A 14,092-nucleotide genomic window follows, 5' to 3' on the forward strand; every position below is an offset into this window, starting at 1 on the left:
AAACCCTCCAAGAAATTCCAACAGAAACCAAACTTCCAGTCTAGGTGTGCCCTTGAATTACTCACAGAAAACATTATTTCAATTACCTTCAACAAAATAGATATTCAAAAACAAAATTTAACTTAAGGACTGCAAGAAGCCACTGCAGATGATTTCCTCAACGCCCATTAAAGCCTATAAGTCACAGCTGTTCCCGTTGAAGACAGTGTAGAAGAATTGATCAGGAGGAAATTTAGAAAGTCTCTAAATTCCGTTTGATCACCTGGGTGGATCACTCTTAGTTTTACAACCTGCACACTGCTACAAAGTAGTGGCCTTTCGTGCAGGAAATAGTAGAAAGTAATTAGTAGCCACAAATCGGACCAGGACTACAGCAAACAAACACAGGTGGAGACAAATAGACTCCCCTTTCTGCTCAAAGTGCACAAATCACCTGATCCTACACTATGCGACAGCCAATCTATCTGAAGAAAATTTCTCAGACTGGCTACCCTTTTGGTCAAGATCAAAGTGTAGTATCTGTTCTTCAGATGCTGCACTTGGGATGGTTTGTACCAGTCAATGGAGGGGAAACCCTCTATACTGGGACAATTATTATTTTTGGTAACCAGAGTGACCCCTTTTAGGGGAGCTGGTTTTTACCTCACATTAAAAACGGCCTTGTGCCTAATTTGCTCAGTGGGGGAGCAAATAAACACCATCTGTTCTTCAGATGCTGCACTTTCATTTCTTGTTCTCTTTCGGTGGAGGATCAGTCCTTCACGACTGAGACAATTTTTTATTTTTGTACCTTTTCTCCATGTTAAAAAACGACCCTGGTGTCTAACTCTGCCCCGTGGGGAGGCATAGTAAATAGCTACAAAATAGTGGTATAGATGTATAACCCATACGATAATACTGCTACTAGTCACATCTATATATTTCCAGGATGTTGTCAAATTTATCAGAAATCTTGATGTCTGCAAAGCAACATATTCTGCCAGCATTGCATTCATAGTGCTTAAAAACTACCTCTTTTTCTTACAAAAATATTTAACTGTTGCCTAAGGGACGAATGCTTTCATTAGTCTACCCAGTATTTTAAAACATTTAAAAAATTAGTCCTTTGCATCTCCATGAAGACCAATCAGTCCCTTATGAATTTGTAATAAATCAAAATGTTGTTAATCACCTCAGCACAAACAACCTACTCAACGAAAAGCAATATGGATTCCATCCTGCAAAATCAGTAACTTATATGCTTACTGTAATATCACACTGGATGGTAAATCTGTAGATGGAGAATTCGCTTCTACAGTTTAAATTGTAAAGCTTGACAGTTGAATGCAAGTTATGGCTCGGAGCACATCGTCAAAATGAGCTAACGGCAACTGCAAATTTCCCATCCTTACAGCAGCTGAACAAATCTTAAATTGAGCTTTATTCTTGAGTCTCGTCTCAGAATTATTCTTCCTTTCTTGCGCCAACTGGCTGATATCCGAAATTCTGCCCCAGCAAAAACTTATTTTGGTCAGATTCTTATGGCTGAATATAAGGCATTAAATAACTGCTTAGTAGGCACTTTGAATCTTGCATATTCCAAGAACTGTCTAAAATCCTGTGTGTTAAGCATACAAAAACTATTAGTTATTACTCAGTGTTTAATGAAATCCTCAAGTACTTTCACTGGCAACGTTAGATTGAGTATGTGCTATTGTTTGCGTTGGTTTCAGTGCTGCACAGATTTTTATTTTTTGTTCTTTTATTATCATTACAGGGCGGTCTTACTACAACAGATGAAATGTGCCTCGTCTATATCATGTATTACCCGAAAGTGAATGCTGTTAGTTGTGTGAGTGGCATTGCAGTAAAGGATAAGACATGGCTGGACAATAGTATTGAATCGTATGTATTTCCACTTTTTATTTAAATGCTATGATGCGAGTTCTACGAAGAGATCATATTTGTCTGGTGATTTTTTGTTTCTGATAATCTTTTTCTTACTTACTTTACATATTTGTTGAACTTAAAAAACTAAATGTATCTATTATTAGCAATTAAAAAAAAATTAAGTGCAACAGAATGTACATAATAAGAAATAAAGCCAAGGTAATTTTTAGATTCAATTGAAATTAAATTGACTGTTTTAATATATTATAGTATATCTCTCTTGATCTTACTGGATTCCAGGACAAGAATTCATCCGGTTAGGTGAAGTATCCAACTTTCGTATTGCTACTTGAGGTAAAATCGCTTATAGAAGATGAATCATTCCTTGCAAAAATCAGCGTAGGATTGCTACACCGAGATCTTATTTGGGCTGCAAATACTATGTGATTTGGAATATTTGGTCAAGGTTTACATGTAGAGAAAATTATCCTCATACAAGCTTGTCCTGACAACCCCTTATATAAAGAGACCTAAGACAGTCAAGGATAGTGTCAAGTAGGCATTCAAGTTCTTTTTTTTTTTAAATTTTCTAATCAGTTTGTTCAAGCTGGAGATAGGGATTACTACCGGATGCCAAGCATTCACCCGATACCTCAGATATTCCAACCGAGAGACCTTTTTAAGATTCTGGCCGTTCCTTTAAATGCAATTATCTGAATCTCTCTCGCACTTGGTTCACCAGATATATTTGCCAAGTAGTTTTTGAATTTTTTTTTTTTTTTCATGAGTCTAATTACTTCTATAATTACTGGAATGATAAAGATCTTCCTAAAATTCCAGTTTCATTTCAAATCATGCATAAGACCTTGGTATTTCATTATATTTCCCCTCTCAACTCTGTTTTACCCAGCATCATTGAAGACTCTAACTTCTACTAAGGTTGTTTCTTTCTTCTTCTTATCCCATATCACTATGTCAGGTTTTATAGGTACATAGCCGTAGGGATTGCATAGTCATAGTGGATGGTGTATGACTTTTTTTTTAACTTGGGTGTTCCCACTTATCAAGGCATGAAGGTCACTCAAAGATGAAGATTAATGAATGTAAAATGGTAGTATAGTAATCGTTGTGTAAATTGGGTAAATTTGATAATTTATTAACAGACACGACAGGAAAACAAATGAACACATATCTAAGGAAATGGCAGAAACACTAGAGGATGACCTCCAATCTGTAGTGGAATGGGGACAAAAATGGATGGTCACATTCAATGCTGCCAAGACTAAACTTGTTTCCTACAATAACTACAAGAAACCTTATCTGCCACCAATACCAATGGCCAAAGACTCTTTATCTGAAAGTACATCTTTTAAACTTCTCGGCCTAACGTTCACAGGAAACATGAGTTGGAACAATTACATTGAGAGCATTGCCAGGACTGCTGCAAAAAAGGTAGGTTCTCTCTACCGTGCTAGAAAACTACTAACGCCCAAAAGTATCCTGTACCTCCATAAGGCCACCATTCGCTCATATATGGAGTATTGCTGTCATATTTGGGCCAGTGCATCTGCTACTAGTATCATACTCCTAGACAAGGTTCAAAAGAGAGTCGCCAACCTAATAGGTCCTGAACTGTCATCTAAGCTTCAGCCTCTGTCCCGTCGATGAAATGGAGCATCCCTCTGCCTGTTCTACAAGTACTTTAACAGTGCATACTCTGAAGAACAGCAAGCACTTGTACCCCCTCGATGTAAATACCCTGACAAACCCGACAAGCAGCAAAATCCCACCCTTTCAAAGTTGAGATCCCTAGATGTAAGAGAGCCTTCTATGCCAGTAGTTTCTTCACCAGAACCACTAGACTTTGGAATTTCCTTCCAGGTTCCTGTTTCCCCAACTGTACTGACATGCAGAAGTTCAAGTGTAACGTGAACTGACATCTTGCTGCCCAACTCCCCACATAGTACTCCTGTAGCTTATGTCCTTGATAGTAGCCCCCTATATCAGAGTCGCAATGTGCCTTGTTTGGGGTGAAAATGTAATTAAAAAAAAATTTATGGAGACAGCTCAGCAAGAACTTTATTACATTGGATTTGAAGGCTACCATGTTGTATTCAACCGGGAAGCAGTCCAGTGGAACAGTGTTTTACAGGCAGGCAGTTCTAGGAGATAAGCTTTATTCATGTAATCTGTGTTTAGATTTGGGCACGGATTTCCAACTGTGTTTTCTGTTATATGTTCTCATGATTTAATATTGCACTCTATATTTAACATTTTAAAGACCATCTAATAGAGATATTGAAACACTCTATTGTGTCGTGTTGTAAAGTAGCCGTCCTCCAGCAGATCCTTACAGATGAATGTTAACACCCTCTACTTTTGTGTAGCATAACCCGCATTTGCTGTCATTGCTGAAGCCATTCATTTTCTTAAATGCATTGGTCATCAAGTCTTGATCTTGGGTAGCCATTAGTGAAGCGACCCCCTTTTTAGCCAGTCTATAGAGGCTTCCTTATCTGTAGAGTCCTGAGTGAATCAATCCAGAAAATACTTGACGCTATGTTCGTTGATACATTCTTCCAGTTTTAAGGGATAAAATGAGTCTGCAAAACTTATTACATATTTTTTTAAATTATTTAAAAACAGCTCCTTTCTGCTCTCTCTCACTCTCTCTCTTTCTCCCTCTCTCTTCAACTAGGGATTTTATATTATTATTATTATTGCCTTTGGCTTATGTTTCTATTGGAATATTGCAATAGATGTATTTTTTCTTTCAACTATCAAATACAAAAAGAGGGAAATTAGAGTGAATAGCCACTGTAGAAAATAATAACAAAGGATCAACCAACATGCAGTGAGAGAGGATGAAAATGATGAATAAAAAGTTAGTAATAGAAATATGATCAATAATTTGTAAATTGTATCTAAGAGATGAAAGTTTTCTTTTGAGGGGGTGGGGGGTTCAAACACAACTTCATCTTAGAACACACAATTACATTGGCATGTATTTTGTGTGTTTAAAAATATAGATAAAAGGTTGATCAACTCCGATTTAGTATAATGGTCAAGTTGCACTGGTTGTTCAACCTGCAAAGAGTGTTTATTCCTAAAGCTGTTCTTAACATGGGGAGGTCCTGGATGTTTATTCCGAAAGCCGTTCTTAATATGGGGAGGTTGGGGATGTTTATTCCGAAAGGCATTTTTTTATTTTCAACCTCCCATGTTAAGAATGGCTTTCAGAATAAACACCCTTTTCAGTGCACATTGACCAGTATAATAATGATACTAATATATATATATATATATATATATATATATATATATATATATATGATGAAAATAATGGAAATAGTATTCCGACAAAATAGAGAAAATAAAAAGGAACAAACCGTATTATGTGTTCATCAACGTTTCGTCTTTGTTTCGAAATAAAGACGAAACGTTGATGAACACATAATACGGTTTGTTCCTTTTTATTTTCTCTCTCTCTCTCTCTCTCTCTATATATATATATATATATATATATATATATATATATATATATATATACATATATATATATGAGAATATTGGAAATAGTATTCCGACGAGATAGAGAGATATAAAAGGGACAAACCAAGTTATATGTCCATCAACATTTCGTCTTTATTGTTTTTATTTCATCCATTTATTCTTCTAACTTCCCTATATATATATATATATATATATATATATATATATATATATATATATATATATATATATATATCAGTGACTTTGTTTATGTGCGTACGTAACGGTCACTATCAAATACCTCTCTGAATTTTTGATGTACAGACATGAAACTTGATATATTGGGAGCTTGAACCAATGGAACAAATTTTACTTGGTTTTTATCCGGTAAAAATAACTGCTGAGGAGTCAAAATTAAAAAAGTAAATTGATTTTGGCAGGATTAAGTTGATAAAACTCTTACCCTGCATATGCACAAATATACATTCATAACTTGAAGTCGCTTATTTTTAAACCTTTCTTATCTTATCTGTCAATAACTTAAACGGTAGCAACTAAGGTTAGATCACCAAAAATGTTTGGTTTCGATTCTAACATTCAACTTCAAAAGATCATAACTCCTTTCATAAAAAAAAAAAACTTTATTAATCGAAATAAAAAAAAAACATTGCCAACGAGGAACAAGTTTATTTATGTTATTAGCATAGAAATCCGGAGTTCTGGACGCGAGGAAGTCACTGAAAGTCGATTCGGCATCATCTTGGCTTTTGAAGTATTTATCAAACAGGAAGTTGTCGAGATGCTTGGAAAAGTCATAATTGGTGGGCGAGAAGTTTGGTGAACATGGCGGATGCGGCCCAATTCGTTCAGCTCCTACAGGATCAGTTGAGCAACATGCAGACGAGTGTTGCCATGAAGGAGAACTGGTCCCTTCATATTGCCCAATCTCGGGCATATACGGAGCTTCTGGCGTTTTTTGTCAATTTGTCGGCAGTACTTCTCTGCTGTAATCGTTTCACCCAGATTCCAGAAGCTGTAATGGATGAGACTGGCTGCAGACCATCAAACAGTCACCATAACCTTTTTTTATATGCAATTTTTGGCGTCGGGAAATGTTGTGGAGCTTCTCTGGCATCTAACCATTGTGCCGAATTTTGCTGGTTGTTCTCAAGAAATGGATCATTTTTGTTGCTCAGAAGGAACGTGAAAGAAACCTCAAAATGACGATGTTTTTTATTATCACTCAATTCATGCGGCACCCATTTACCCAACTTGTTTGACTACTCATTTGCTTTAAATGATGAACGACTGTTGAGTAGTCTACCTCGAGTTCAACAGCAACTTTTTGTGTGGTTTTGCGAGGATCGGCTTCAATTAATGCTTCCAAATATTCATTATCAACTGCAGTCGGCTGGCCATGACTGTCTTCATCTTCAAAGCTCTCGCCACCATTGTGAAATTTCTTGAGCCATCGTTGTGCCACACGTTCGTAAGTGGTTCGTGGGTATAAACGTATCATTGATGTCACGAGCTGTCTGGGCAGCTTTTCGGCCTAGTTTGAACTGGAACAAGAACATTGTGCGGATTTGCATTTTGTTTATGCTGTCGAAAAGCCATTAAAAAATTATGAGTATTGGCTGAAGAGAGCTTGATATGGATACCTAAAATGGTCCCTAGTTATCGGATTTGAAACCGACGGTACCGATGACTTATCTCATCCAAACTTTCTGTAAACAAAACATAAATAAGACGCTCTTATTTTTGGATTTTCCTTATAATAGAGCACTCTGCTGGATTTTTTTTCCAAAAAAAGTATAACTATATATATATATATATATATATATATATACATTAATTCTCACCTAGAATTCAACCTAATTAAAAACAGCCAAAATACAGAAACTAAAGAAGAATGTTTATGTTGTTCATAATCGTCACAGTACGAAGATGTCAAATTCCAAAAATCACGTAAATTAATCAAGTAGTTTTAGTTTTAACTACGAAAATGAAATTTTATGAGTAAGCAAAAAGGGACTGTCTCGCGCCTACATTTTAAAAGAAAGCAAGAGCAGATAAGTCCACAATAATTCAAACTTGCGAAATCAGCCTTGTAATGGTACAGATTTCACATTAATAGCGTTAAATCATTTAAAAATGACTTTCTTTACAACAATAAAACTTCTTAATGAATTGACATGATTTTTGTATATGATATTTCCATTGTGTGACATGTATGTACATCATACGGATTATTCTGTAATTTTGTTTTTGATTTTTTTAATTAGGTTGAATTTTAAATAAAACACAAAATATTTGCATCATTATTTCATGCTTTTTTTATTTTTGCTTGTATTTCTGACTTATTTTCAGAATGAATATCATAAAATTCCAACAACAAAATGTCTCCGAGGAATTTGAGAAAAATCTTAACGGCCTCGGAAAAGACTCTACTTTCGTAACATTCTGTGCTAATGGAACAAAGGTAAGAAAACAAAGCTTTCTAATCATACTATGCTAAGAAAAAAAATAGTTTCATGCTGAAGTAAAACACACACACACACACAATATAATTATCATACTATCCTAGGGAAACAATATTATGCTCATAGTAAACAAAGAAAAAACATTATTATTATTACATAGTTAAGGAAACGCAATATTATTTGCATAACAAATTAAGAAAACACAACTTGGAATTTTTAGGAACAATTAATGTAAATTATAATGTTACATATTAATCTCTTTGGACTATTTCCATTATCAACAGAATCTTCATATTATTGTGAAAGCGAGTTGGGGAATGGAATTACCAGGATCAAGTTTTTTGTTGTGCTTTGTTTTTCTCAACAATGTCCAGGAGTAATAAATGTAAGATGACTGTATTACATTGTAAAGGAATAACTTCAGTAAATGAATTACATTATTTTTTGACATGAACACTAGAATATATCAATTAAAAGTCAAATATGAACACGAAAAATTATAGAAGAAAAAAGGGCAATCAAATGAGGTATACAGGGGGATGCAAAAGTAGGTATACAGTGGTCAAAAAAAGAAAAACCGTATAAAGTTTAAGGCATTTATTATACAGGCAAACAAATGTTGCATAAACAAGTAATAATTAGCACGTATAATAAGAAACACATGTAATAGGAAGCCCTATTTCCGCAGGTATTCAAATTGCTTGCCGTCAGCGTTAACACATTCTCTGATCGAGAACGAACACTCATGCACACTCTAGAACAAAGATCTTTATTAGTATCAATTTCCTGACAAGCTTCCAAAATGAACTGAACCATGTGTTCGACAGTGCGAGGCTTGCGTGCAAAAACCTTATCTTTTACTGTGCCCCAAAAAAAGAAATCCATAGGAGTTAAATCTGGTGAGCGTGGTGGCCAGTCGATGGCACCACGGCGTCCAATCCATCTGTTGGGAAATTTTAAGTCAAGTAGTGCTCGCACAATGAGTGCAAAATGAGGTGGGGCCCCGTCTTGTTGAAAATAAAAGTCATCATTTTGGTATTGTTCATGTACTTGGGGTATTATTGTATCCTGCAACATGTTTAAGTACACAGTTTGATCAATGCTTGTGTGAAGAATAATGGGGCCAACAACACCTTTGCAAGAAAGCCCAGCCCATACTGTTACCCCGGGTTGATTGAGTTGTTTTTCAATAGTGATGCGAGGGTTTTCAGTTGCATAATAAACGCAATTGTGTTGATTAACGGCACCTGATAATTTAAAGTTTGCTTCGTCAGACCATACAACTTTATTTAGAATACCGTTACCTTCAAGTTCCTCGCTCAGGATGTTTTCAGAAAATTGTAAACGACGATCCGAGTCATCTTCCAATAAACCATGCATCAATCGAGGCGTGTACATCTTTAGACCGGCACGATTCATCAGGCACCCCAATAATCTACGCTCAATACCAAGTTCAGATGAGACTCTGTATTTCGATTTCTGTGGGCTCTGAGGGAATGCCTGAGCAACTTTGAACTCATTTTCTTGTGTGGTCACAGTAATTGGTCGACCACTTCTCGGTGCATTGTGGATACTCCCTGTCTGTTCAAATTAGTCACGCAGTCGATAAACCGTGAGCCTTGTTGGGGGAGGTGTTGCAAAGGTTTTGACCCACTGTTCTCTTACGCGTTCACTATTTTCTGTCTTCCAGTATTGTTTTAATATCCATTTTCGCTGTTCGTCAGTCAAATTACCGGCCATGGTTAAATTGCCAATTTAACTGAAAAAATAAAAATAAATGATTCAAAGTACATGCACTTTAATCGAAAAGAAATTTAATTAATAAAAACAAAAGACTAAAAGTATATGCATCTTTACTTTAAGGTATGTAGCTTTCAGTTCAATAAAATATCAATAATTTCAATACTGTATACCTACTTTTGCACCCCCCCTGTATGTGTTTGTTTAAACTATTACATCAAATTTAGCTTAAATTTGCAGTTTTCAAAAAAATTACAAGTGCGGACTTTCTTTTTGCCGCCTGTACATATATATGTGTGTGTGTGTGTGTGTGTGTGTGTGTGTGTGTGTGAAAAGGAACACCTAAAATAGATGAATGATTATAAATGTTTCGTCCCTATTCCAGGGGACATCATCAGGATTGAGTTAAAAAATGGTGAGGAAACAGGTTACAGACCACATGCGAGTAAAAAGTGAAGGAACTTTATGTTCCTTCTTACTCTGGAAAAGAATGTATAAAAGTGCCTGTAGGGAGGTTGGATTATTCTATGTATATATATATACTCAGACATTACCTATATACATATATATATATATATATATATATATATATATATATATATATATATATATATATATATATATGTATATTTACTGGACTCGTAAATATTTTTTAGTTGGTTAATGTATTTTTATTTATATTTATTAGTTAGTTAGTTAATAGCTTATTAATTTTTTTCAAAATTATATAAGAAGTGATTAACGATATACAGAATAGCTACCCAAGATGTACATTCATGTTTTGCTCTTTGATTATTATATTTCCTATAATGGGGGCTAAATTGTTGAATCCTTTTCTCTGCGTGATGGTATTTGAAATGAGTGCTGATTCTAAAAGTCTTCGTTCAGTTTTACCTGGAACGAATTTGATGATTTTTGCATGTGCAAAGTTGAACGAGTGACCATGCTCAGCACAGCGGGAGAAAAGGCGTTGCCGTTTTTTATGTCTTTTCTATGTTCACTGAATCTTATTTCATATTTACGCTGTGTTTCTCTGGTGGCAATCATTTCGTGGCACAGAGTATATGCAGGCGCTGGATGTGGGGTTTTTGGAGGTGTGCCTAGTGGTTTTTGAAGCTTAGTTTATCTTAATAAAGTTGTTTGTATCGTGGGTATTCATTGCCAGACCACTAATATATATATATATATATATATATATATATATATATATATATATATATATATGGTGTCTACAAGTCTGACTACATTATGTAGAGGCCTTTTGGTCAAGATCAAAGTGTAGTATCTGTTCTTCAGATGCTGCACTTCTATTTCTTGTTCTCTTTCGGTGGAGGAGAAATCCTTCACGACTGAGACAATTTTTATTTTTGTACCTTTTCTCCACGTTAAAAAACGACCCTGGTGTCTAACTCTGTCCCGTGGGGAGGCATAGTAAATAGGTACATTATGTAGAGGATGCTTCCACAAAGTCTGGCTACATAATGTAGCCAGACTTTGTGGACACCCTGTATATATACTAGGAAAAGTACCCGTCGTTGATTGGATTCAAAAGCAGCCTACAGAAAATGGACTCTGATTTATTAAAGTATGATAGGTTTTGAAAAGGAAGGGTTGTAAAGAGATAGCTTCGAATTTGGGGGTATCAAAACCAAAGCAAAATATGATGAAAGTAAAAATAAAATAGATAAACCCCATAATTTATTATATCACACCTGTTCATACTGAAACACTTGAAGCTGTAGAAGCGCTGGGCAATTTAACGAGCATCTCACTTACGATTAATTTTTCAAAACATTTATACGAAAGTAAACATCTGGAAAAATCAATTAAAAACAAACAAATCATCAGACTTAGCTCTTTGTAATAGATGTGAATTTATTTGCCTGGAATATCTCACTCGTGTTATTTTTTAGTCCGAAAATAAAGAAAAGAAATCCTTCTTGACCGGTTCAATGTTTTTTGACGTCACGTTGGAAATTAATTTTTTTAGGAAATGCGTCGAGTAAGGAGCTGAAGGAAAGATAAGAATGTTTTTCTTTCTTTTTGTGTATTGTTTCATCAATGGGAAATCAGCACAAGTGTGTTTTGTTGCTGTTGCGCACAAGCGACGGAGCGTGACACTAACGCGTCTTAACTCTTCAGGTGCCGAGCAAAAAGAGGTCGAGAGAGTTCTTGAATTTTGGCGCCAAGCCTTTTTTTGTCTTTTTTTTGGAGCTCTCCGGAAACGGTGAAATGTTCAAATGTCCTGACAAAATAAATTCCCGGGTAGACGCTACACACTTATCACAATATTCTGTGGATCTATATAAAAACACCTTGTTAAACTTTGTGACATATTTTCATTCTATGGAGGTCAGGCGCGAACGAACACCCCATAATTTTATTATACCATATTTCTTCAAACTGAAACATAATTTTCAAAATATACTTATGCAGATAGATATGAAAAGTCTTTATTAAAGTTTGTACCTATTTCCATTCTATGGAGGCCAGGCGCGAACGCAGACCCCACAATTTTATTATACCATCCCTATTTATGTTAAAACATACTTATGAAAGTATTCTTATGTACATCTATATCAAAAACCCTTGTAAACGTTGTTTTTTTAATTTTTAGATTTTTTATTTTCAATACTTTGTTGACCAGGCGCGAACGCAGACCCCACAATTTTAATGAACCACCGTTCTGCCAGATCAAACATACCCATTCCTGTGTCTCGATACATCTTCTATCATTATATGTAATCAGTTTTTTTTAAATAGTCAACCATATAGGAGCCTATTCGTGACCACACACACACACACACACACACACACACACATGCACACACAGACATTCAGCTTTACATTATATATATATATATATATATATATATATATATATATATATATATATATATATATATATATATACACTCACACACACACATACATATATAATGAAAGAAATGTGAAAAAGCAAAGGCAAAACCGGTTAGCTGACTCCTCCTTTTATTTTTTTTCTTATCTTCTTCCCCTCTTTTTAAAAAAAGAACATGTTTTATGTATTTCACTTTTAATCATGAATAATAAAGGCCTTCCCTTCACGATTGCAATAACTCTATGCTCAGACGAGCGTAAGAATGTAATATCACAGAATCGCTAATAAAAAAAATAAAATAAATCAACAATATTTCTTACATTTAAAAGCGATAATAGTCATGCATAAAATTTGACGAGGTGGTAAAACATCAAGCTGCCGATCGAGCTGTTACGAGTTTGACCCTTGTCAAAAGTTTAGCTACGTTGAAGACGGTTGATACCCAAAAACACGTGTTCATGGATAACTTTTGTGCACGAAAAACAAAATGTAATAAGTATTTGAATAAAATATTCAAATATTTAATAAATAAACTTAATAATCACAAAAACATACGTCTCAAATAAAGGGGGTCACGTAAACAAAAAAAGGCAGGTATCTCCCTCAAGGCGAGCGTAATAATTAAATACCACAGAATGGTTAATAAAAAAAATCTTATATATATATATATATATATATATATATATATATATATATATATATATATATATATATATATATATATATATTATATATATATATATATATATATATATATAGTCATCCACATTTAGTACTGTTTCGCTGTTTCACAGCTCATCAGTATCGCTAGACAAGCAACTACCTCAAGCCAGAATCGGATCGAAACCCAACCGCCCATATGAAAGTCGGAGTTTCTAACCATTGTGCTATTTGGCTGCTGCTATGAATTGACAATGTTTTGACATTGTCCAAATACCTAAGCTCAATTTGTTTACACAAAGAGCATTGCTTCATATGCTAATTATAATTTGTATATCACTTCCCAATATGCTCAACCCAAGATAGGGAGCATTATAGTAATCCACATACAGTGCTGTTTCGCTCATCAGTGCGGCTAAACAAGCAACTCAGGAGGTTGGTTGGGATTTTTTGTTATTTTTCTGTGTGACACCGAAATCTCTCTCTCAGTAAAATAATAAGTATGTACAAAATGTATTTGCTTTGTTTCTGCTTAATGAAAGAAAATCGATCAAGCATTTTCTTTATCTTGCTTTTTCATTCGGTTTTGAAATTTGCTTTTTCAAACTTTGTTTTGAAATTAATTAATTCTTAAAAAAGAGACGCTAGAGACGTGGAACACTTTCAAGATCACGTGAGAGGCGTAGATAACACTCAAGAAGACGATCACTGGGGTGACGTCACGGTTGTAAAAATGAGGAAATTAATGTTGCTTTTACAAAGAAAAAGCAAATTGAAGTTGCGATTGAAGCTACAACGTGTTGGTTCCTGGACTATATAACACATAAATGTGCGTAACTATGCACTTTTGTATAGAGTGCATTTCTCTTAATTTATATGTATGTATGTTCTTCAATCAATTATACGTCATCAATTATATGGCTTCAATCAATTCTTCAATCAATTATACGGCACAATCACATTGACACACCGGTTCCCGCCAGATCAC

General features: G+C 34.8%; 1 protein-coding gene across 1 annotated transcript in view; it reads left to right on the plus strand.

Annotated features, from left to right (window-relative positions):
• The window catches only part of LOC145296733 (DBH-like monooxygenase protein 1), a 71,546-nt gene that overhangs the window by 43,997 nt on the left and 13,457 nt on the right, over positions 1-14,092 (plus strand). The window contains exons 10-11 of the mRNA XM_080142754.1: positions 1,757-1,884; positions 7,732-7,843. Of these exons, the coding sequence (XP_079998880.1) occupies positions 1,757-1,884; positions 7,732-7,843 (240 nt within the window). The remainder of the gene's footprint in view (positions 1-1,756; positions 1,885-7,731; positions 7,844-14,092) is intronic.

The sequence above is a fragment of the Euprymna scolopes genome, chromosome 17 (assembly GCF_053919585.1).
Source record: "Euprymna scolopes isolate OS-2025 chromosome 17, ASM5391958v1, whole genome shotgun sequence".
Lineage (NCBI taxonomy): Eukaryota > Metazoa > Mollusca > Cephalopoda > Sepiida > Sepiolidae > Euprymna > Euprymna scolopes.